Below are 21,546 nucleotides of genomic sequence, written 5' to 3'. Positions count from 1 at the left end.
GGTAGGAGATCTGTAGGTATGCAGCAAGGCAATCTGGTCTGGCAGGGAATTGTACCATCTGACCTGTGAGCTGTTACTGCTTCTGCCCTGAGTGTGTTAGAAAAGGTTGTTTTCCACTGGAGAGCAGAGTGGTTGGGATGGGCCAGCACATCAGCCATTTATATCTGCATATCTGTTTGGGGTTTGCTTTTTGGCTTTGGGATGGGAATTCTAACTGTAAAGCTGGTGCCATACAAATACCAGTGCCTTACTGAAGATATGTAAAGACCTTCTCTGGAATCAGAGCACTGTGATCAGAGTACTTGCAATCAAAGTACTGTGTTTAAACAAAGCAAAAAGGGCATATCCCTTTCTTGCAATAGTTTTTCAAGACTTCTCTTAATCACCTCAAGTTGCAAAACTGTTCCCCAGTGTTTATTATCAGAGCTGCATCATGGAAGCTTTGTCATCTCCAAGGTGATATTTCAATGTGCCTCAAAATAAATGTGTAATTCTTAGTTTGCCATAAAACACTAAGCCCCTCCAGATGGTGTGCTTACCATTGTACACCACAAAGGTCTTACTTGATCTTTCTTAATGCATGTAATCAGTTTGTTACCACTGACAAGCAGAGTTATTTGATCAGAAACTAAAGGAGAAAATAAATTCAAATAAATTCAAGAACTTCAATCAGATATACATTTGACAAGTACATAGCCTGACTTTACAGAAACCAGTTTTAAAAAGCAAATGAGAATTTATTTGTTGTATAACAATTTCAGCTAATATCCAACAAGAAGAAATAATCTCCTTATTATTTAAGTTGATGTGCCAGCATAGTGGAGATTCTTCTTAAAAAGCCCATATGTTGATAATATGGATCCCTTTTAGGTGGACAAGAGGGCTGACAACCTCATTTTGGCTAATAAGATTAGTTTATAGTGATTAACTCCTTCCATGGTCAGCATGGCATGAATTTACAGTGAACAAAAAAACACTTAAGATAATTGAAATTAAACAAGGCATGGTGCTTATAAACAATTTAGAGAAATTTGTATCTTAGGAGAAGATAGATATGAGGAAGAGCAGACAGTAAGTAATCCAGGAAATGATTGAAAGTTGCATCTATATGGTTTGATTGTAAGGGCTACTTTTTGCCTTATGTAAGGTTTCTTTCTGGTCTGATATTAAAAAAAAATACTAACAATCAAGTTCCCCAGTCTAAATTGCACACCATTTGACAAACTGGGAAGGAATCTGGGCAGAAGAGCAAATTGTGTTGGTTAGTAGCAGCAATCAACAGCCAAATAAATCTTCTTTGACAAACTTCTCTGATAAACTGATGTTCTGACTCCTTTGTTTAGGTGAGTGTAGCAGTGGCATCTGTGATGAGGCAGCCTGCATCAACAGTGGCACCTGTACAGCAAACAAAGCAGATTCTTACATTTGCCTTTGCCCCCTTGGATTTAAAGGTCATCACTGTGAGGAAGGTGAGTGGGTGCTGGGATGCCTCTATTTCTTTGTGTGTGCTCTTTAGTGGTCAATGTGTTTTCCACTCAGAGACATGGGAGGAGATCTCATCTGTTACACTGACAGAAGAGAATACTTGTTATTTCATCTTTTTAAAGCCTACTGAAACCCTTCCCTTACTGCTTTGGAGCTACATCCAGTTCCTACACAATCTGTGATTCCCAAACCTCTGCTTATTTAAACTAATTGTACTTAAGCATCTCAAAGTTCCTATTCAGCAGTTAAAATAATGTACCACCCCAAAATGGCACATTAATTTTAAAAGAACACCCACTTTTCTCCAAAAAACAGTGTCAGTTGTTTATTTTGAAATATAAAGAATGTAATATCAATTTCCTAGTAATATCAGAGATACAAGTAGTAAAATACATGCAGCATTATTTTCTATTTTGTAGAACTTCTCATGCCACCACCCACTGTCTGCATGCTTACCACTTTGAAAGGCACTGTTATGAATCACTGAAGAAAAGATACACAATGCCTTACAGTACAAATGCATCCCCGGAAAGGGAAGGGACTAAGTAATATTGGGTAGGGTTAAAAAAATATTTTTAATTTAGATGAAGAAAAATCAGGTTGTTTTGCTAAGCATTAGATTAAATATTTAACACAAGGGACAGACACTGGTTGGTAAGAGTCAATCCTTTATGTTTGAGCCTCAAGTGACCTGCTTGTGATTTCTGGCTTTCCAGCACTCACCTTGGCCATTCCTCAGTTCAACGAATCCTTAAGATCTTTTGCTAGCACACCCTGGCCCTTGGAACCACAGAACTACCTTTCCTTCATGGAGTTTGAGCTGACATTTCGCCCAGATTTGGAGACTGGTGTCCTTTTGTACAGCTATGACACAGACAGCAAGGATTTCCTCTCCATTAACATGGTGGCTGGCTACGTGGAGTTCAGGTTCGACTGTGGCTCAGGAACAGCTGTGATCAGGTGAGTGGTGCTGCTTGTGTGTCCTTCAACACTGCCACAGTGCTGATCCAGGACAGGGGTGTGCTGGAAAGAGTCACAGCTGATGATGAGGTGCAAGCCCCTTGGTCTCTAGTGCCTGTTCCTAAGGAAGCACAGAAGCACTAAAATTGTGGTCAAGGGGACAGGATTTTCTTCCTACATCAGTTTATGTTTCAAAGCTTTGTCTTACTGCAGGTGTCAGGTTTGTGTCTGTATGGAATTCCCTTCTTGCCCCCATGACACTGCACCATAGCCAGTTAGGGGATCTCTAAATATTTTATGCATGCACTTTCTAGCCACAGGATTTCACAAGACTGGCACTTATGTGAGCATCCTCCTTTCTGGTTTCCAGTTCCAGGCAGAGGTACCAGGCTGGAGGTGGCACAAGAAGATACACCTCCAGGTCCCTCCACTTCCTCATAGTGCTGTTTTCTGAGTGACCTGAGGCTAGTATCCAATTTATACAACCTAAGCTCTCTAAACCATAAACATGTGGTTTAACCAAGGTTCCCAGACAGACCTTCTGCAAGGCACTTCTTGCATCCTAAAATTAATGTCTAGGAAGATAGAAGCAATGAAATTCCTCAAAACCACTGCTCTCTCTCCTTGTGAATGTCCAGTCACTGGGCTGAACAGAGGCACTCAGTATCTTGGATGTGACCCAGCAGGCTGCCAGTTTGACCAGGCTGACCTGATATTTAGAAATTATCTATATAAAGCTTATGAAAAATGTGTACACTGTCTGCAAGTCTTGCATACCAATGATTCCTGTGGATGGTCATCAGGAATTTGACTATACTGTGATTGGGTAAAATGTACCAATTTTACACTGAATGGGGACTCAAGCAAACAAACTCATTCAGTTTTGCAGACAAAATAAGATATGAAATTTCAAGGGAGAAAATGCAAAATAATGCACAAGCCTGACAATGCACAGCTGTGGAAAAACTGTTGTCAGATAGGGACAGATCCTGGTGTCATAATGGATAGTTCTGTGGGAGCAATAACAAACTGTTTAGAGACAAATACAGAAACCTAAGTGCAGTGCAGAGAATTGTTAGGAATGGAATAAGGAAGAATACCTCTGCTGAAGCCCACAATGCACCCTGTCTTGAAAACTTGCTGCTATTCTGGTCACATAATTTCAAAAGAAAATAGCGAAATTAAAAAGGAAGAGTAGTTCTGACATCCAGGAGAGGGAATTCAACATATTCCACAAAGCTTTTCCACAGCAGGACCTTTCAGCTTAGAAGAGTTTGGTGGAAGTATGATAGAGGTTTTTAAATAATAAATGACATGGAGATTAATGAATATTCTGTATTTTTTCAATATGCAAAAAAAATAAGGAACCAAAGAAAAGAAGATTTTTTTCTTTGGGTTTGGTTTTTTGGTTTTATTTCAGAGGAGTACATAAATAAGTTGTGGAAAGTAATTGTCACAGCAAGTTACAGATGCCAGAACTATAAATAGGTCAGAAAAAATTGGACAAATTTGAAGAAAGCTCCATTGAGGGAGATCAAACACAATTGTACGGATGCAGCCTTTGACTCAGGAAATTGCTAAATGACAACTTGCCAGAAGCTGGGAGGATATGTCAAGGGAAGAATCACTTCATACTTGCCCTATTCTATTCTCTTGTTGAATAGTGGCAGAAATAGCTAATTTTGGAGACCTTTTCTCCAACTCAGCCCTTCTTACAACAGCCTTCAATCTTTACTGATTGCAGTCCTCTAATTCCTGTTCCTGGTAACCATAAAATATTAAAGGAATTTTTTTTTTTTTCCAAGAACATTGTATAACCTGCACTAAAGTTTAGCTGGTATGTAGGGTTATAAATTGTAGAGAGAGCCACAAGCATATGCCTGGGAGTAGAGACTCCCCCTTCCTGTTGGAAAGCAGAAGAGCAAGCTGGATTCCAGCTCCTGCCTGAGCTGTAGGGTGGAGGAAAAGAGTGTGGTGAGATATCTGGGTAATGGAGACCATCAGGGTTCAATGAAAGTTGTAAGGCTGTCCTGTTAGATCTTCTTTCTAGATAAAATATGCAACTTCCACCCTGTCATCAGCTCTGCCAGTGATTAAATAAGACACACAGATTCACTGTTTTTCATGCCTGCCTGGTGAATGTTCACTTAAATGTCTGTCTTAATCATACCAGTTCATGCCTAGACTTTGTCTTTAGCAGGGGTATAGCTCTGGTCATCCTGATACCTCTGCCATAGGACCACCAGGCTGCTAGATGTTATAATACAATCAGAACACAGCCATAGTAACTTTGCAATTAGGATGAAGCAAGCTTATTTGTCTGTGTCAGCAGCAGCAGTAGGAGAGCTGACGCTGGTGAAGGTTGTGATTTCGAGATGTATCCCAGGATGGAAGCAGCACAGGGTGCTCTAGGGGCTCCACAGGGAGAGGGGATGCTGAGTGGGTGACCAGAACTGAGCACTGAAATGTCTCAGAGGAGAAGTTGTTGGAATTTCCCTGGGATTTCTTTTGGCCAAGCATTCACAGGATCAAGATCTTCATGCTCTGGTATGTTTTTTAAGCTTTGGTTTGCATAGGAAATTGTAGCCCCACAGCACATGAAGATCCAGGTGTGTTCAAACGCCAGAACAAAATGTTTCCAAACTCATGCTGGTTTCAAAAAGCTCATGATTCCAAGGAAGAGCTTGAAGCTCTGAAGTGATGACTCTGCAAGGCTTAATCATCCCTGATTGTAATTAAACCTAGCAAAGCAGGAGGGTTAGCATGATGGTGACCTAAGCAGCAGAAGAGGAAATGTTTGTATTGCCACTTACTATGTAGCCAAACCTATCTTGTTCCTTTATATTTATACATTGACTTCTTCAAGGTGATTAGATTTCCTTAGCTATTGATTTACCCAAGAGAGTTAAACCCTAAATGGTGCTAGAAGAAGGAGTTCAAGTGACTGGCATTGTTGATGGTATTTTGAATGGAGGTTTTCTGAACCAAGTGTCATTCAGAAGTGTCAAGCAATATTGCCAGCATCATCAAAACAGATAAAAATGAGCTTTAAGAAAATATGAAGGATGGAAAAAGACATGACAGAAAGGTTTCAATACTGGTGTTGATTGTTAAGAAAAAAAAAAGAGGAAATATTTTCACATTTTCAAAATTATGTAACTTTTAAAATCAGCATTTGAATCACTTTTGACTTGCTATTTCATATTACAATTTTTTCTATTTCTTTTAAATTTCAAAATGTGAGGGGTTTTTTATTATTAGATGTAAGTGTTCTGAAAATACAAAACATTACTTTATCCCCATAAATTCTGGTTTTATTCACAGAAGCTAGGAAGTCTTGGAGATCTTAGATAACATAGTTCTGATTTTTCTGGCTTAGCCAGTAAATCAACACAAGTTTCCAGTCCTCCTGGAGGAAAGGCTGCAGCATCTCATTTAGACATAAAATGCTTTCACCAGTGTAGTAAAATGACATTTGAAAAAAAGATACAAAGATCTATAGAATTTGTGGAAGGGAATGTGGTTTTGCCCTTCATACAGGCTGCTATTCATATTAGTTCTGTGCCAGTAAAGATTGTAAGAACTGTTTAAAAATGCTTCCTTTGAGACTGGTGAATACTTTGCACAACTGAGGATTATTGTTCCTAGCCAAGATCTCATCACATCGTTAGGATAATTTTTTAATTACTTCCCTTTTATGTACAACATCCGGGCTGCACATGTGTGTGTGTGTGTGTGTGTGTGTAGATGTCAATGTAACAGGATGCACAAATAGAGCTGATAAGATAACACAGAGTAGTTCTGTTTTAAAAGAGGTTGAAGAATGTGGGGCTAACCATTAAGTGGAATTTTGTAAAATGAGGATGGGCAGCTGAGACAAAAACTTGGTTTTACATGTTATAAATGACTGAGCAGAAAAACTATCATGGAGGTAGCTGAAGTGTGTGCTGGTGATAGTATTTCATTTATAAATAGAACTAGAGTGTTTGCTATTTGCTCTAGAAATATGGCCTTTGCTGATGGGCTTGGAAGATTGTTACTTCCTTATAAGGGAAGAATCACAGTGGCTGATATTTATTTTTTATTTAGAAAATCATCCCAGCGGACTTGACTTTCTTAACATTACAGAGGATCAGAAAGGCTCAGTGTTACATGCTTTAAAATTTCCTTGCCCTTGAAACAGGAGTGAGGAACCTGTCAGTCTGGGCCAGTGGCACGAGCTGCGAGTGTCTCGCACGGCAAAGAATGGAATCCTGCAAGTGGACAAGCAGAAGCCCGTGGAAGGGATGGCAGAGGTGAGCTTGTGGCAGACTTGTCTTGAATGCAGCTGTTGGACTGTGAAGTGATTGCATGGTGGACTGCACAGCCTGCTCCCAAAATTCTTACCAGGTTAAAACAGCATACAGATTAAGGCAACATTTTCTTAAGCCCAGAGTTTGTGTTTAAGGTCTTCCCTCTGAGGACAAGGATACCCATGATGGCAAGGATCCCACTGGAATCTGACTGTACCTGCTCCTGACATGCAACTGGGCTCACATTTTTGAGGTTTTTTGTTGGTACTTCTGGTGGCTAAGTCTGTTGAGCAATGTGTGCACTTTTGCAGAGGTGTAATTTGGAGAAGTATCATGCTGAAAAGCATATGCCCAATCTTTTCTTACCTATTTCTGAATATCATCCTGGAAAGGTAGCCCTGAAGAGAGTTGTTTGTCTTCTTCTTGCAAAAGTAATATGCAGGCCAGAGTAAGGGCTGGAGCAATCAGAGTTGATGACATGCTTTTTGTTCTTCACTCACCAAGTGATCATAGTGAGTCAAGTTTATAATAAAGTGAAATTGCACTTGTAGCAAGCAGGATATTCACTCTAAGCAATCAGATGCATTCACAGAGGTACATTTTCTATCTTGATAAAAGCCAAGGCTAGACCCGCTTAGAAAATACCTTTTACCTAGTGGAGAGTGCAGACAGAAAACCAGACTCCAGATCCCAGAAAAATCCCATAGCAGGCTTTTTGGAAAATTGGAAAACTTTTATCAAAGCTTTGACATTCCTTCAAAAAATTTAAATAAATTGAAATTCCAGTTGTCTGTCAGGAAAGAAATTGAGTGAGAAACATTTGACTGGAGCACTCAAGACATCTTTTGATAGATGGGTTTAGGTGAATACTCCCATTTTTTTTCTCTTAAGTGCTGCAGTGCAGTGCTTGAGGAGGGGGGTGGCTGGGAGCTGCCAGCCATGAAAGCACAGAAGCTTCTGCAGGACTGGAATTGCAGTTTTTCTGTCTTTAGCTGTTGAATGTCTTTCAGTTTACACCAGGACCCTGAATGATCCCATTGGGTATCCTGAGCAACTGCTTCTGATAATTGATGCAAACTCAATGTTTCTTTCATTTAGCTCCATAATTACAGTAGGTTATCTCTTAAATGTTGGAAATACTGAATGAGTCTCTCTTGAATGAACTTTGCTCTGATTTTAGCTTTATGAAACTAATTCTGGTAATAAATTTACATCAGTGTACCTCAAGTTTTTGCAAATAAAACTAGATGTGAAGTCAGAAAACATGATGAGTTAGATTTCTTTCTTTCTTTCTTCCTTCAGTGTTGCCATTTTGAAGCACTTGAGATTTTTTAGCTGCTTCTGACTGGAATAATGTAAAGCCAGTCAAGAGTATCCTACAATGGCTTTCATGATTGCACAAAGAAGAGGCTTTGAAATAAGCTATAACATCTAATGTAGGGCTATCACAACTCATGTCGGCTAATCTGAAGATACAAACATGGTTCCAGCTACTCTAATAAAATGTTATTTTATGTTTCTTGCAGGGGGCTTTTACACAGATAAAATGCAGCTCTGAAATATTTATTGGTGGAGTCCCTAATTATGATGATGTGAAGAAGAACTCTGGGATCCTCAGACCCTTCAGTGGGAGCATCCAGAAGGTGTGTGCCCAGAGAAACACTGTGGGCATTTATTTCCATCTCATTCAGAGCCTGCTTTTTGTGCAAATCTGCCCTTATTTGACTGTCAATATTCAAAATAATCAAGGGTTTCACAGTGAAAACTCCACCCAGTGCATTCTCACACCTCCATGGAGATGCACACCATATTGCTTTCCCTTCTTACAATCTTATATGGGGCACATGAATGGAGGAGATGTTTTCCATTGTTGGCAGACATTAGGGATGGTGTTCCCATGTGGTCAGCTGAGCATGAGTGCAGTTCTTATCAGGCCTAGTAAATAATCAAATGAAAGCACAGACTGAACTAACATTTTTCTTTTTAAATGTACTTCAAATAACATGGATAAAGTTGAAAGATTGGCCCTGAATCCTCACCTTTTTAAAGGAGTGAATTATTGCATTAGACTAGTGCAAAGAAATACCACATAAAACCAAATTTTTAATAATAATTTTTATTAGGAGTTTTTTAAAACTCTATAGTTAGCAATTGCTCCAGGACAGAAAAGTAATTGTAGTTCAAAGTAACTGGTTTCATCACTTGGACTGACATTTTTTACTGTTTTTGTCAATTGTCCATCAGAAAACATGAAGTTCACGAGAACTGGGGTAGTAATAGTGATGGGAACAGGTCAGACACCTGAACATCATTGGGAAGGTAGAATTCACTAAACACAGTGCATTTTTGGGTGCAAGATAGAGATCCTAGGAGAATTTAACACAGGTTACAATTACAAGGTGGGGGTTGTATGCAGAGTAAAGGCGCTGATAAGAATTGGGAAATGAGGAGTGTGAGTCCTTATCTCCATGATATACTTAGGAAGGTGGATTTGTGTTCTCAGAGGCATGAATGGGATGTCAAGGAAAAGCACTGCCTGCCTTTTGGGCACTGGGAACGTTTAGTTGCTTACTTTACACATATTAGGATTTTGGAGAACTATACCAAAATAGAGCTGCAAACATCACCAAGTACTGGAAAATATGCAGTGTATAGAAAGACCTAAAACCACAATAAGTTTAGTTTAGTCAGATAAGGCTGAGAAGTGACTTTATAGTGCTCTTCTTGTTCCTAGATGAGGATGAGATTTCTTTGGATACATGGGACTGGAATTATGCAGAAAAAGATATTATGAGAAACAAGGGCTGGAAACTGAATATACATTTAAAACCAGAAACAAAATACATTTTTTTTATGAGTGGAGGATGGTTACCTTTGGAAAAATGCAGTCAAAATTTAGAAAGAAGCTGAAAACATAAAGAAGTCTTCTCTGGTTCATGACATGAAAGGACTGGATATTTTTTCTGCTGTTAGAGTTGAGTAGTGCTTGATGCAGCCTCTTCTGCAGGATCCCTTTAAGGATCCCTTAAGGTGCATTGTCCAAGTTATCCAGGAGCCACAGCAACTATTGTCTTTCTCATTTCTGGCCTGAAAATCTATTGTTTGTTAAGATGTACTTATTTTGATGCAGCTGAGATCAGATGTGCCCACATGCAATCTCTCTTGCCAAGATGTCAGCTGAGATTATACAAATGTTGGTTTGTTTTGGAGAACATATGCTGCTGACATATTGGAAAAATCCCAACATTTAGCAGTTCTCTTCCATTTATATACAAACAGTTTTGTGAAGTCATTATTTATGTTTTTCATTCATATTAACTCCGGCTTCTTTCAGGCAATAGGAGATATTAGAAAGCAATAGAAAATGTGGAAAGCAAGCTGTTCTGCTTAGTATTTCTGTTGTCAACACTCATCTCCTGGGGGTTTTCTGATCCCAGAAATGCTTTTCCTCAGCAGCACTCGCCTAATTTTACCATCCCAGCTCACGGTTTGCTACAAAGCACTGCACCAGTGTCCAGACAAAGGCCTGCTAAATTCCACACAGCTTCACCCCTTGCAGGGGTTGCCTAAGGCTGTTTCACAAGACACAGAAGAGATCAATCTCCCGTGGATCAGGGGGAGCAAAAGTGTGAGTTGGAGCTCTGCAACTAGAAAACACACAAGAGTAGAGTTTGGGCCAAGTTTTGAGAGTTACATTTCTCTGAAGTCTTTCAGAGGAATCTTCTAACTAGGAATAGGATACTATGAATTTGGAGGTTTTTACAATGTGTTTTTACTTCTTTTTTTCTTTTCTTTTCCTTTTTTTTTTTTTTTTTCAACACACAGATTGTCTTGAATGACCGGACAATTGATGTGAAACAGGATTTCACTTTTGGAATTAACCTAGCAAATGCTGCCCACCCCTGTGTGACCTCACCATGTGCAAATGGAGGCACCTGTGTTCCCAAGAAGGAGAGCTATGAATGTGACTGTCCCCTGGGATTCGATGGGCAGCATTGCCAAAAAGGTAACAGTGGCTGGATATCCCCCCAGGGATCTGGAGCTGGTCATAAAAATAAGGAAAATTTGGCATCTACAACTGCTGCTGTACTCATGCCTTTAAGTAGAAGCCCTGGAGGCCAGAGCTCCCTTTTCATCTGTGCCACTTTCCTATCTACAGAAGAATTTGTTTTGTTATTTAGGAATGTGGTAACTGTTATCCCAGCATGGGGCTAGGATCCACAGATACCAGCCTGGTATCTGGTTGCTTGTGGTGAACAACACTGAGCAGTAACACTTCATACACGTCCCTAATTGTGCAGTGCTGTGCAAATGGGGAATTCCTGCCAGGGTCCTCCAGCCAGCAGTTATGTTACAGACAGAAGCATGAGCATGGATAACCCTTGTAATTTTATCCTCCATACAGCTGGCAGCAAACTCTCTTCTCACATGGAAAGGTCTGGTCCTGTTTTAGACACTGACTGTTCTGATGGAGATTTCACCATCTGCAGAGATCCTGCCTTGGTGGGACGAAAGAGACCACCAAAGGAAAAAACTCATCCACATGCACATTGCTCTCTTTTCTTCAGAGCACTGTAATAGTTCAAAGTTTAGACTCAGGAAAGGGATAAGATTGCAAGAAAAGTGCTTAAAAACTGTGCTTTGAGTTATTCCACTAGATGGAGTAGTTTAGCTTCTGTCAAGCTTAATCTTAAAAAATTCATGAGGGAAGGTTTTGTAATGTAACAGTAACAAAAGAACTGGCTGACATTATTGTCTTCTCCCACTGCTTCGTTTCTCACAATCATAAACTTCAAAGTTAAATGTAGTGGTTTTGGTTAAATTGTGATGAATAGATCGGCCTTTTCTTCAAAACAGACAACGTCTTAGAACAAAGGCATTATGTTAACATGCAATGCAACAAACCCCTTTGTTCATGTTGTTGTGGTCTAACTAACAGCCCAAACAACGTCATTTGCCCTGGCTTTTTTTGTAGGGAGCCAGGAGAATTAGGATTTTGACTTTCTAGGTATGTGCAGGGTGCTAAATTCCTGACTTCAGGAGGGTATCTGCAGCTGTACCAACACATCTCCAAGGGCAGGCAGTCAAGGGGATGCTTTGCAGCCTGGGTGTGTGACTGCCTGCCTGTGTGGTGAGCAGCCCTGGGGCTGCAGCTCCTCAGCCTGCTCAGCTCCTGGCCTGTGCTGAGCCCAGGGAGCAGTGTCTGAGCTCATGGTGCCAGCAGTGGTGCCACTTGGCTGGCACGTCCTCCCTGTCATCACCTCAGTGAGTGTCCAGGCTTTCAAAGGCAGTCTGAATCACCTTTTGCCTATGACTTAGCCAGATCCTGGGTGCTGCTTCCTATGTGAATCCAATCTATATTCATTTTTAAGAGTGTCCAAAAGCATGAACCATTGTTCATGTTCTGTTCATCCTACCTGTGGCTCCTATTCAGGTGCAACTCAACCTCCCTGTACTTGTGCAGCCTCAGCTGCCAACCAAAATTGAAGGGTTTTCTGATAGATGTCCAGAGAGCACAGAGGTTGCTCCTGAACCTCAGTCCATGACAGCCTTGATGAGAAACAGATTTCTCAAAATAATCCTTACCTGTGTCTCTCTTGGAGTGTAGACATGGTTAAGGTGAGATGCATGTCTGTGTCCACTTGTTTCACACCAGAGCTTTGGTTACACTTGAAGGTGAGATGAAACTGCTCTCTCCATCCTTTTTTGGTGGTAGGCTGCTGTAAAAAACCATAAAAAGCAAAGTGCTTCTGAGGATGCACTTCATTCTTCAAAATTAAACACACCACTTAAAAACTCAAGTAATGCTGGTATGAGGTACAAGAGACATTGATTCATATTGTAATGGATCATCAACTGAAGATTCAATAGAGTTTTTGCTGGTATTGCAAGGTTTTATATCTTCTGTCCAAGCTTGGGGAATGCCAAAGGCATTTTTATACCTTAACTGTAAGATGGAATGAAACAGCAAACTCTTGTTTTCCCTTGGATAGAGCAGATCTCTGGTTAAAACCTGGTGAGTCACTTGGATTTGAGAAGCAGAGTTGGCAGAGGGATTTGCTGCTGGTCCCACCTGTCTGTCCCTTTGTGTGTTTTGAGCAGACAAATACAGATATTTGGAGCAAACCAATAATGAAAACAGTGCTACCTTCACAGGTGGTTGTAGTCACTTACACAAATGGTAGGTGGGAGATAACGCATTTGCAGAAACGTGGGCATGTAATTGGACTAAAGGAGATTTTAATGTTTTAGAATAATAAACTCAGAATGTTCTTGTTTCATTTTGTGCTGACTCACTGCAGAGTGTGGAAGTTACTGCCTAAACAGTAAGTACTGCAAATTATGTGAAAATTGCTCTGTCATTGTGTGTTTGTCTGAATGTTGGGTTTCCATTAAGCTTGGCAAGTTTCTGCCATTAAGCAAAAATATTTTCTAAGGTTATATACTACTTCCTTAAACATCATGTTGTTGGTATTTCAAACTGCATCCAAAGCACTTGCCAAGCTCAGAACAGTGGCTGTAGAGCTGGTCCCTGTATTTGCAGAGCAGAGGGGCCAGGCAGCTGGCTCAGGGTTTTGTAGTGTGACTTCAGCTGCCCTGCAGTCCAGGGCTCGCTCCTGCTTGCCATGAGAGCTTTGGTGCTTGTCTGCTGAATCCTGATGAGCAAAGAATGGAGGTGTTTAGTCCTAGAGCCCCTTACTGGTCCTGCTCCCTTCTAGCTGCAAAGATCCTGGCTGCATCGAGGGTACTGCTAAAATTTGCTTGGCTTTCTGCACTCAGATTCAGTGAAACAAATAAAAGCAAGCAGAGGTAAATGCCCATTAAGCTCTCTAGAGGAAATCAGAGCACTCTGGCACATGTGCTGCATGACATGGGAATCTTCCCCTGCTGAAGGCAGGAGCAGTGGGGCTCCAGTGCAGGATGTGTTGGGGGAACAAAGGCTCCTTTCATGCTCTGCTGCCATCAGAGACTGTCCAGTGCAGGAAGTGTCAGACCTGGTGTAGAATATTTGGCCAGTGTAACACAACTTTTGCAATCTTTCAATGATGTTGGCAGACTGCAGGCTGGACATGGCCTGTGGTGGTTTCTTTAGACACATTAGGCAGCTTTCCTGATTTCACTGTGGATGAAAACAGTAATTTGTCACTATCTAAAATTCTCAATCTTGGCACCTTGGAGATGAATTTTGTACTGCTGTTGCTGGCTGCCAAACTGCACCAATTGTTGCATATCTGTGTCACAGTGAGCTCTAAAAGCCCAGCCAGACCCTGTGTTGCATAAAGAAAGCAAGCATCCTTGCCCTGGAAAGCTTGAAATTTATACAGATGGGATTAGCTGCGGGTTGGAGAGATTATTCCTCAGTAAGAAAATAGGATGAAGGCATCTATTTTAAGTAATTTATACAACTGGCTTGTATTAATACAGCAGTCAATTATGGGAGATCAGCAACAAACTGAAGGATGTTCACTCAACAAAAAAATCTGTTTGGGCTGGTCCTCATAGCCTAGTGAAGGGTTCTGTATATCAGGGATGTTCTGTGGTTTATGTCACACAGCTGAGTTATTTTCCCAAAGTCTTCTTTGCGGGCAGCTCCACCATCCCAGCCATAGACAGGGATACCTGAGGCTGTCCCTAGAGAAATGCTACATGGGGGACACAGAAAACAGCCCCCAGGGCTGCACTGAAGTGTTGGATGCACCAGCATCTGCCATGCAGCCTTTAGCACAGTCTCCCAACTGGTTTCTAAAGGGACTCTGGGCTCTGTAACTCCTCCCTGGACATAGCCTGGCCCCCATGCTGCACCCCAGGGGTGAGCTCAGAGCAGGCAGCAGCCACTCTATGCAGTGACATGCACTGAAGGAGAAAACAGGGAGCTCACAGGCTGTCTGTGCTGCCTCTCAGCCTCCTTTTGCAGGGCGAGGTCCCCTGTGTGCCCTGCATATGATGCTCTGTTAGCAGCTGGGGAGGAGTTTTTTGGTCTATAAGCAAAGGTGGTGAATGCATGAGCTTTGGCATGAGGCAGCCTTGAAACACATGGAGAATCACAGAATGTGGAAATGGGGGTAAAGAGAAAATTTGCAATGTTTTCCCAATGCTTCATGATTTTCTGCACTAACATTTGTAGTGGAGCAATAAGCTAGGCTGCTGACATGAAGGCTGTAAGAAGAGGGACTGTCAGCCATTTAAACTCCCTTAACTACTGCCCCTGCATTTAGGCAAAATCTGGCAGTGCCTGTTTGCAAAGTGGTGTGGGTTCAGCTCAGTTCTGTGCCACTGACACTCCTGCCACTGCAGGAGTAAATCAATAGAAGAGTCTTGTCTCTTTATTACCTTCCATTTCCAAGTCAGCTATCTGACACTCATCTTCATTTTTTCTATTTACTTCTCAGCCATTACAGAAGCAATTGAAATACCACAATTTATTGGTCGCAGTTACCTCACATATGACAATCCAGATATCCTGAAAAGGTAATGTATCTTCTGTTTCTTAAATGTTATAATGTTAGGAGCCTTTTGTGGGAGAGTGTAGTCCATTTACATGTTTATGCTGTATTTATAATATTTCTAACTCTGTTTTTGCCCTATTTTTAAATTTCAGGGAAAATACATTTTAAATGCATGTCCTTGTGGTTTAGTTTGTTACATTTGAGCATCTTGCAGCCTGTCAAGAAATAGCACCTGTATGTCTGGCATGGAGAGGGACTGGTTCTTCCCTGAGGGCAAAGAGCAGACATACAGGGCCTGTGTCTCAAAAGAGACTAAAGGACCTTAACTTCCTTTTAACTCTTGCTTTAGCCTTATGTTTAGATCCTCAAAGTTACTTTTTTGGCTCTGTACCCTTGAAAATCCCCACATTCTGACAAATGTTGGCTTGTTTCAACAAATTCCTCAATCTAGCTTTATTTCAGCCATTGAGCAGAGAAAGGTTCACCAGGGTCCTCACCTGCATTTGGTGCCTCTCACTGGGACTTTCTGATTTGCTCTTCTTATGCCTCTTCCACTGGCTTTTGAGGGCATCACATCTACTGGGCATTCTAAGAACCTGGTTTTTGGGCTGGATTTCACACTAGGCTAGAGGAGAAAAAGGATTTTCTCTAATTTATGTAGAATAACCTAGTAGTGTTTGGGATCCTGGAGAGATGAGTTAAATTACCCTACCCTGAAATGACAGAAATGAGGATGTGAACAAAATCCTTCACAAGTAAGCATGTAAATGAGTTGCAGGACAGTAACCCACCATGCCAGCAGAGAATAAATACTGCATCATCTTTTATGTTTTTTTGAAAGAAGACTGGCACAATCTAGTATTGTACTATTATTTCCTTCTTCTGCATTACACAGGGTATCAGGAACAAGAACAAATGTGTTCATGAGGTTTAAAACTACAATGAAGGAAGGCCTTTTGATGTGGAGGGGAAACAGTCCCATGCGACCTAACAGTGATTTCATCTCTCTAGGCCTTCAGGAGGGAGCATTAATATTCAGGTAAACTTTCTCTCCTTGTTTGTGTAGCACACAGGGCTCAAAGGAGTTGCTACAACACATACAGTGCACTTATCCCTTGGCACAGTGTGAGACATCTCATCCTCGTAGTTTTGTTCAATCATGGGTCCTATTTTTTGTCTGGGAAAGGATGTAAGTTGAAGAGGTAATGTGCTGCAAGATTTGCATCACTCCTCCTTCCTGATTTTTCAAACATCAGGGCTTTATTCTGATGTTCTGAAAGGTTTCTTATGAGGGGTTGAATGCTGTTGGTAAGCCCCCCAATGCCTCTTAAATCAATCTCAGCTGGGCAGAGCAGGGTAGGGCTGGATCGAGGACACACTTTGATGGTGCCTGTGCTCACTGTGGGCTCACTCCGTGCCAGGCAGTGCACACAGGAGCAGGGCTTCCACCCCCTCAAACCCCAAATATCCAGCCCTGTGACACACACACACAGCTGTCACCACACCTTGTTTCTGCCACCATCCACAGAATATCTTAACTAGGCAGTAACACCACTGTGAAAATGGTGAAATTAGGGAGTATTGGGAAATGCTGGGGTCTTGCTCCAGAATCTCTTTCTCCCCTGCAGACACTCAGGCAGACCCTGTGCAAGTTTTTGTGTGCTTTTTTGTGACTCCTGTGTTTTGAAAGCTTGTGTTTCTTCAAGGTGCTCCTTTAGGTTGTGTAATGCAAATGCTGAAAAAACAAACTACAGATGCCATCACTATTGTGGAATCTTGTAAGACACTATCAATCATGTCCCAGAGAGTTTATTATTTAAGCTATTGGTTTTTTTTACTCTACTTAACTGGCTGTTCTTTGCTACCATGGATGTATAGATAAGTTGCACATTTCTATTTAAATTATTTTCTTGTGAACTTTTTTATAAATGTGATTTATCAGTGGCTAACTTGGCAAAAACTCTTGGTTTCCTCATTAATTTATAAACAAGGAACTGACTCTGAGGAAGTGGTGCATTTTTTAAATGTCTTTGGGAGGACTGACTTTCTAAGATGCTTGGTAGTAAGTGGCCACTCTTCTGTTTCCAAAGCACAGTGCAGTTTATATTAGGTTGTTGCTCTTCCTCAGAGATGAAGATAGTCAAAGGCTTTAGACCAAACCAGCTGAATTTAACTGAAATATTTGTACCTTCCATGTTCATTTAGGAAGGTAAAAAATTAAGCTACATCCTGGGTAAAAGGCAGTGCCTTTTACTTTAGATCCCTGGAGAGGATACAAATTTAGGGTAACCAATCTGCTCTGGGCAGCTCACAGTTTAATGTGCTGTTCTGGAGAACCTCACCCTGGCCATGAGTTCATTCCATGTTCAGTCTCTTTTGAAGGAATAGTGATGTTGGCTTTAATCCCTCCTGCTTGGTACAGGCTGAAGTCCAGCAGCAGCTACTTCATCCTGAGCACTCAATACCTCACTGTGCTGTAGCAGTTACTTCTCTTTTGTTAAGGTTGGCCCAAGCTTCAGGGACCCAGAAATTAAGACTCCTGAAGTGTAAACATGATAGGGACATTATATCTGCTGAGTGATTTTAGTAGAAGCAAACACAAAGAAGTAATTAAGAGTGGCAGCTGAAGCAGCTGCATTTATTAGACTTCATCTTTTCTAACATCAGGGGTCTCAACCTTCTCTTTTTTTTTCAGATGATTTGTAGATCTGTTATAGGTCACATGCTCATTTACCCTTGTAAAAATTTATTAGCCATGTTTGCAACTTCCCACTGCTGTCTCTCATTGGGCCAAAGGTCTGTAGATCACTGGCCTTCCCAACCCCCTGCTTTTGGGGAGAATGGCCATGCAGACACTCTCTTCTTGCTCCCAGGGGAAGGTGGTGATGGCACCCATTCTGACTCAGGGAGTTTTCCTGCTTGTCTGTGAGACTGACTTTGTGAAATAAGAGCACTGCTGCTGGGACTCCAAAGGACTCCACGGGTTGCCCCAAAATCCAAGCCAAAAGGGAGTAAGGATGCCTGAGCAGCTTGGCAGGCAGCCAGTCCTTTCAAAGCAGGCAGTAACATTTCAATCTTTTTAACTGCAGCTACAATCTGGGCAGTGGCATTGCTTCCATCACGGTGAACGGCTCCTTCAGCGACGGCCGGTGGCACAGAGTCAAAGCTGTTCGGTGAGTGGCCAGGCTGCAGCTGCGAGCCAGGGCAGCCACCCTGCCTCCAAAGGTGCTCTTTGGCATGTCTGGGTGCAGGTGGGGTGCTGGTGAGCTCCACGTCACACGTGGCTTGGGAGTGGGACTGTTAGCTTGGCTGTTTGATGAGCACAAGGATTGTTGTGTTTGAAGTGGCAGTGCCAGCTCGGCACAGCTCGAGGCAGGCTGCCAGAGTCATGCAGGGCTATTCTGGGGCTGTGACTGACATTAAACCCCTACCAGTTCAGTTCAGAGTATTTTTCTTTAATGTCTGCATTTCAAAATTCCCTGGTGAGCATTTTGCGGGCTGGCACAAGCACTGGAACACAGGCAGTGTAAACCTAGTTCTTCTATTTGGGGGAGGTGCAGACATCTTGGAGTGTATATATAACTCATATTTATAACTGATTACCTCATGGGAGGCAACTGTGTCCAGCAGGGAAAGCATACGTCCCTCTCTTTGTGAGAGGTTGATTCCCTGGAAATCACAGTCTGACATTTGGCCCAACTTGTTACCAAAACCGTGAGAATAGGATCTGATCTAGTAGCTTTTCTGTCAATACTGTTATTGAACATATGAAAAAATGGTTCTATTGAGAAACAAAACTGCCTATGAATAAGTTTTACCATAGCTTTCCATTTCTTCTGTCCTGTTGAAGCTTCTGCTGTTAACTTTTAATATTGCATCTGTTTTTTATGACAGGTCAGAATGTGTCCATCCCCCCGCCTCTCCCTCACCTGTCCAATTTGATTCTTTTTCCACACTTTCTGCTCTGCAAGTGTATCCTGCACACTCTGCAGGTCTTTGACATCTATTAAAAAATTCTAAAACCTGTAAAACCTAGAATGCCATAGTACACTGTGTCTGTGGGGCTTCCCAGTTCCAACCTTCAGCATGAGCCCTGCTAAGCTCTGAGTTAGAGCTCTGAGCCCAGGACTCCTGGCAAGTGGAAGATGCTGTTGCTCCTCCTCGCAGCCAATTGTAGGCTGGATGAACGAGAGTGATTTGCTTTTTGTTTCAGGGATGGACAGTCTGGCAAGGTAACTGTGGATGATTATGGTGCCAGGACCGGTAAATCCCCTGGGAAGATGAGGCAGTTAAATATCAATGGAGATCTCTACGTAGGTGAGTGCTAATTATTCACATGTAGGACACAGATGAAAGGTCATCTGCAAGTCAGGGCTTTCCAGCTCTGTCCAGCTCCTGGTGGAGGTGTCACACAGCAGTCTCTATCCGCCACAGCCTCTTTTTTGTGAGGAGGCCTCTCTGAATGGGATGGGGAAATGGGAATAAGAAGGGACGAGCACTGTGGGATGCACTATGGTACTCCTGGCAAGTACATAGAGAAACAGCAAGATGCAGCTGGAAACCCCACACCTGGGCACAAGCTTGTTCAGCTCTTACAATTTCTGTAATAAATTATTAGCATCCTGGTTCATTAGCTCCTGCTTATCCCCTCTGTACTTTAAAGTGCGTGAAATCATTATTTAGAACAGCACAGAGCAAGCTATGAACTGAAATTCCCTTCTGAGGTGCACTAGGACTGGCATGCTGGGCATGCAGGCTGCCAGGCAGGGGCAGGTGCCCGTGTTGGTGAAGTTTCTCGCTCCTTTCCGCAGGTGGCATGAAGGAAATCGCCCTGCACACGAACCGGCAGTACCTGCGGGGGCTGGTGGGCTGCATCTCCCACCTCACGCTCTCCACTGACTACCACATCGCGCTGGTGGAGGATGCTGCCAACGGGAAGAACATCAACACCTGCGGGACCAAGTGACAAGAGAGGAATCCCGGTGCTGAGGACCCGGCGTGCGCTTGTGTGTGTGGCTGAGAGAGCTGGCTGGCGCAGTCCACAGCCGGACCAGGTTTGCCATCTGGGAAGGTGACAAAGCCAAAGGGAAACCCAAGAACAACAAAAAAAGAGAACATTTTCCCCTCTCATTCCCTCTCCTTTCCTGTCCTTTCCCGTCCAAATGGAATCCAGCATTTTGTGTATGAACCGTGCCCTCTACCCCTTAAGTGTTTAGTGAACCCTGAAGGTTCAGTGCAAACGGCAAAGTGTGATGTTACAAGTAGCTCAATGACTGTGTTTTGTGGTCCTTAGGTTATCTTTTGTAGTATCAGAGAAAGCAATCTTGAAACACCTGCAATTATCCCACTCTGCAGTGATACAGTGACTGTGCTGTTCAACAAATACACCATTGGGCAGCATATTTCTGCATTCACATGTAAGTCCTGGAACAAGCAGTTCTCCACTCTGATTTAGCTAAATTATGTTTCATCCTGTGTAACAGGATAAGAGTTACAATGACTGGTTTCAAAATATTGTTGTTTGTTAAGGATGAAGGTTCTTACAAGTCTACTTTTTTATTGCAAGCAACAAAAACAATGAACCAATTTTGTAGAAGTAATTTTATACTTGTCTATTTTTTATAGCAGCAGCAGACCTGCTTACATGGCATCACTTTTAACATCTACATGTACCATACAATTAGCTCTTTGCACACTTTCCTAAAAATAGAAAAGTGACCTGTGGCTTATGTCTGTATTATACAGTTTTAATGGGGATATTTGTGAGTTATGACCAGTTTTACATTTGACTCTTTTTGTTCTGTAAATTTTGACAGTTTGAAATTGTAGATGATGAAGCTTTCCTGTCTTAAACAGATTAAAAGATTAGGAAAAAAAGGAGCAAATACTTGCTACTGTGGTATTATATTTTTTTTTTTAATTTTTTTTTTTTTTTTAAGAAAAATGAGAAAAGAGATTGCAAGAGACCTTGGTAGGTCACAGTCCTCTTAAAATGTTATATTGTCTAGGCACTGGACCAGCACTTATGCAACCTTGATTGCCAAAGTACAATTAAAGCAGGCAAATAGAGTGCTGTTGAGACACTGGAAGAGTGGTCCAGAATTTCATAACTTGGAGATTTTTCTTCCTTAATTTTTTGTTTAAGGTGGATGAGTGAGCCTTTGAAGGGGTTGGGGGAGGAAGAGAGACCAGCCATGCAGCAGGGCACCCCGCAGCCTGCCACATGCCAGTGCTGGGGGAAGCACAAACTTCCTCAGGGCCTCATCTGAATGCCCTTGAGCTGAAAGGACCTTATGTGGTGAAAGCAATGTCGCATTTTTACTGTGCTGAGTGCTCCTGGCTCCCTGAGAGCTCACACACAT

At 41.9% G+C, this 21,546-nt stretch overlaps 1 protein-coding gene across 3 annotated transcripts in view; it reads left to right on the top strand.

The window, feature by feature from the left end:
- Positions 1-21,089, top strand: part of EGFLAM (EGF like, fibronectin type III and laminin G domains) — a 70,428-nt gene extending 49,339 nt beyond the window's left edge. The window contains exons 14-23 of one of the 3 annotated variants that reach the window (XM_079330099.1): positions 1,344-1,469; positions 2,202-2,445; positions 6,629-6,740; positions 8,264-8,380; positions 10,563-10,743; positions 15,128-15,206; positions 16,080-16,223; positions 18,274-18,357; positions 19,398-19,501; positions 19,996-21,089. In XM_079330099.1, coding sequence (XP_079186225.1) covers positions 1,344-1,469; positions 2,202-2,445; positions 6,629-6,740; positions 8,264-8,380; positions 10,563-10,743; positions 15,128-15,206; positions 16,080-16,223; positions 18,274-18,357; positions 19,398-19,501; positions 19,996-20,150 — 1,346 coding nt within the window. In that variant the 3' untranslated portion in view covers positions 20,151-21,089. The remainder of the gene's footprint in view (positions 1-1,343; positions 1,470-2,201; positions 2,446-6,628; positions 6,741-8,263; positions 8,381-10,562; positions 10,744-15,127; positions 15,207-16,079; positions 16,224-18,273; positions 18,358-19,397; positions 19,502-19,995) is intronic. The other 2 variants (XM_079330098.1, XM_079330100.1) reach the window with 2 other exon arrangements.
- Positions 21,090-21,546: the final 457 nt, after the last annotated feature.

Source organism: Erithacus rubecula (genome assembly GCF_903797595.1).
Source record: "Erithacus rubecula genome assembly, chromosome: Z".
NCBI lineage: Eukaryota > Metazoa > Chordata > Aves > Passeriformes > Muscicapidae > Erithacus > Erithacus rubecula.
The sequence above is the reverse complement of the archived record's forward strand: the minus strand, read 5'-3'. Positions and strand labels throughout refer to the sequence as shown.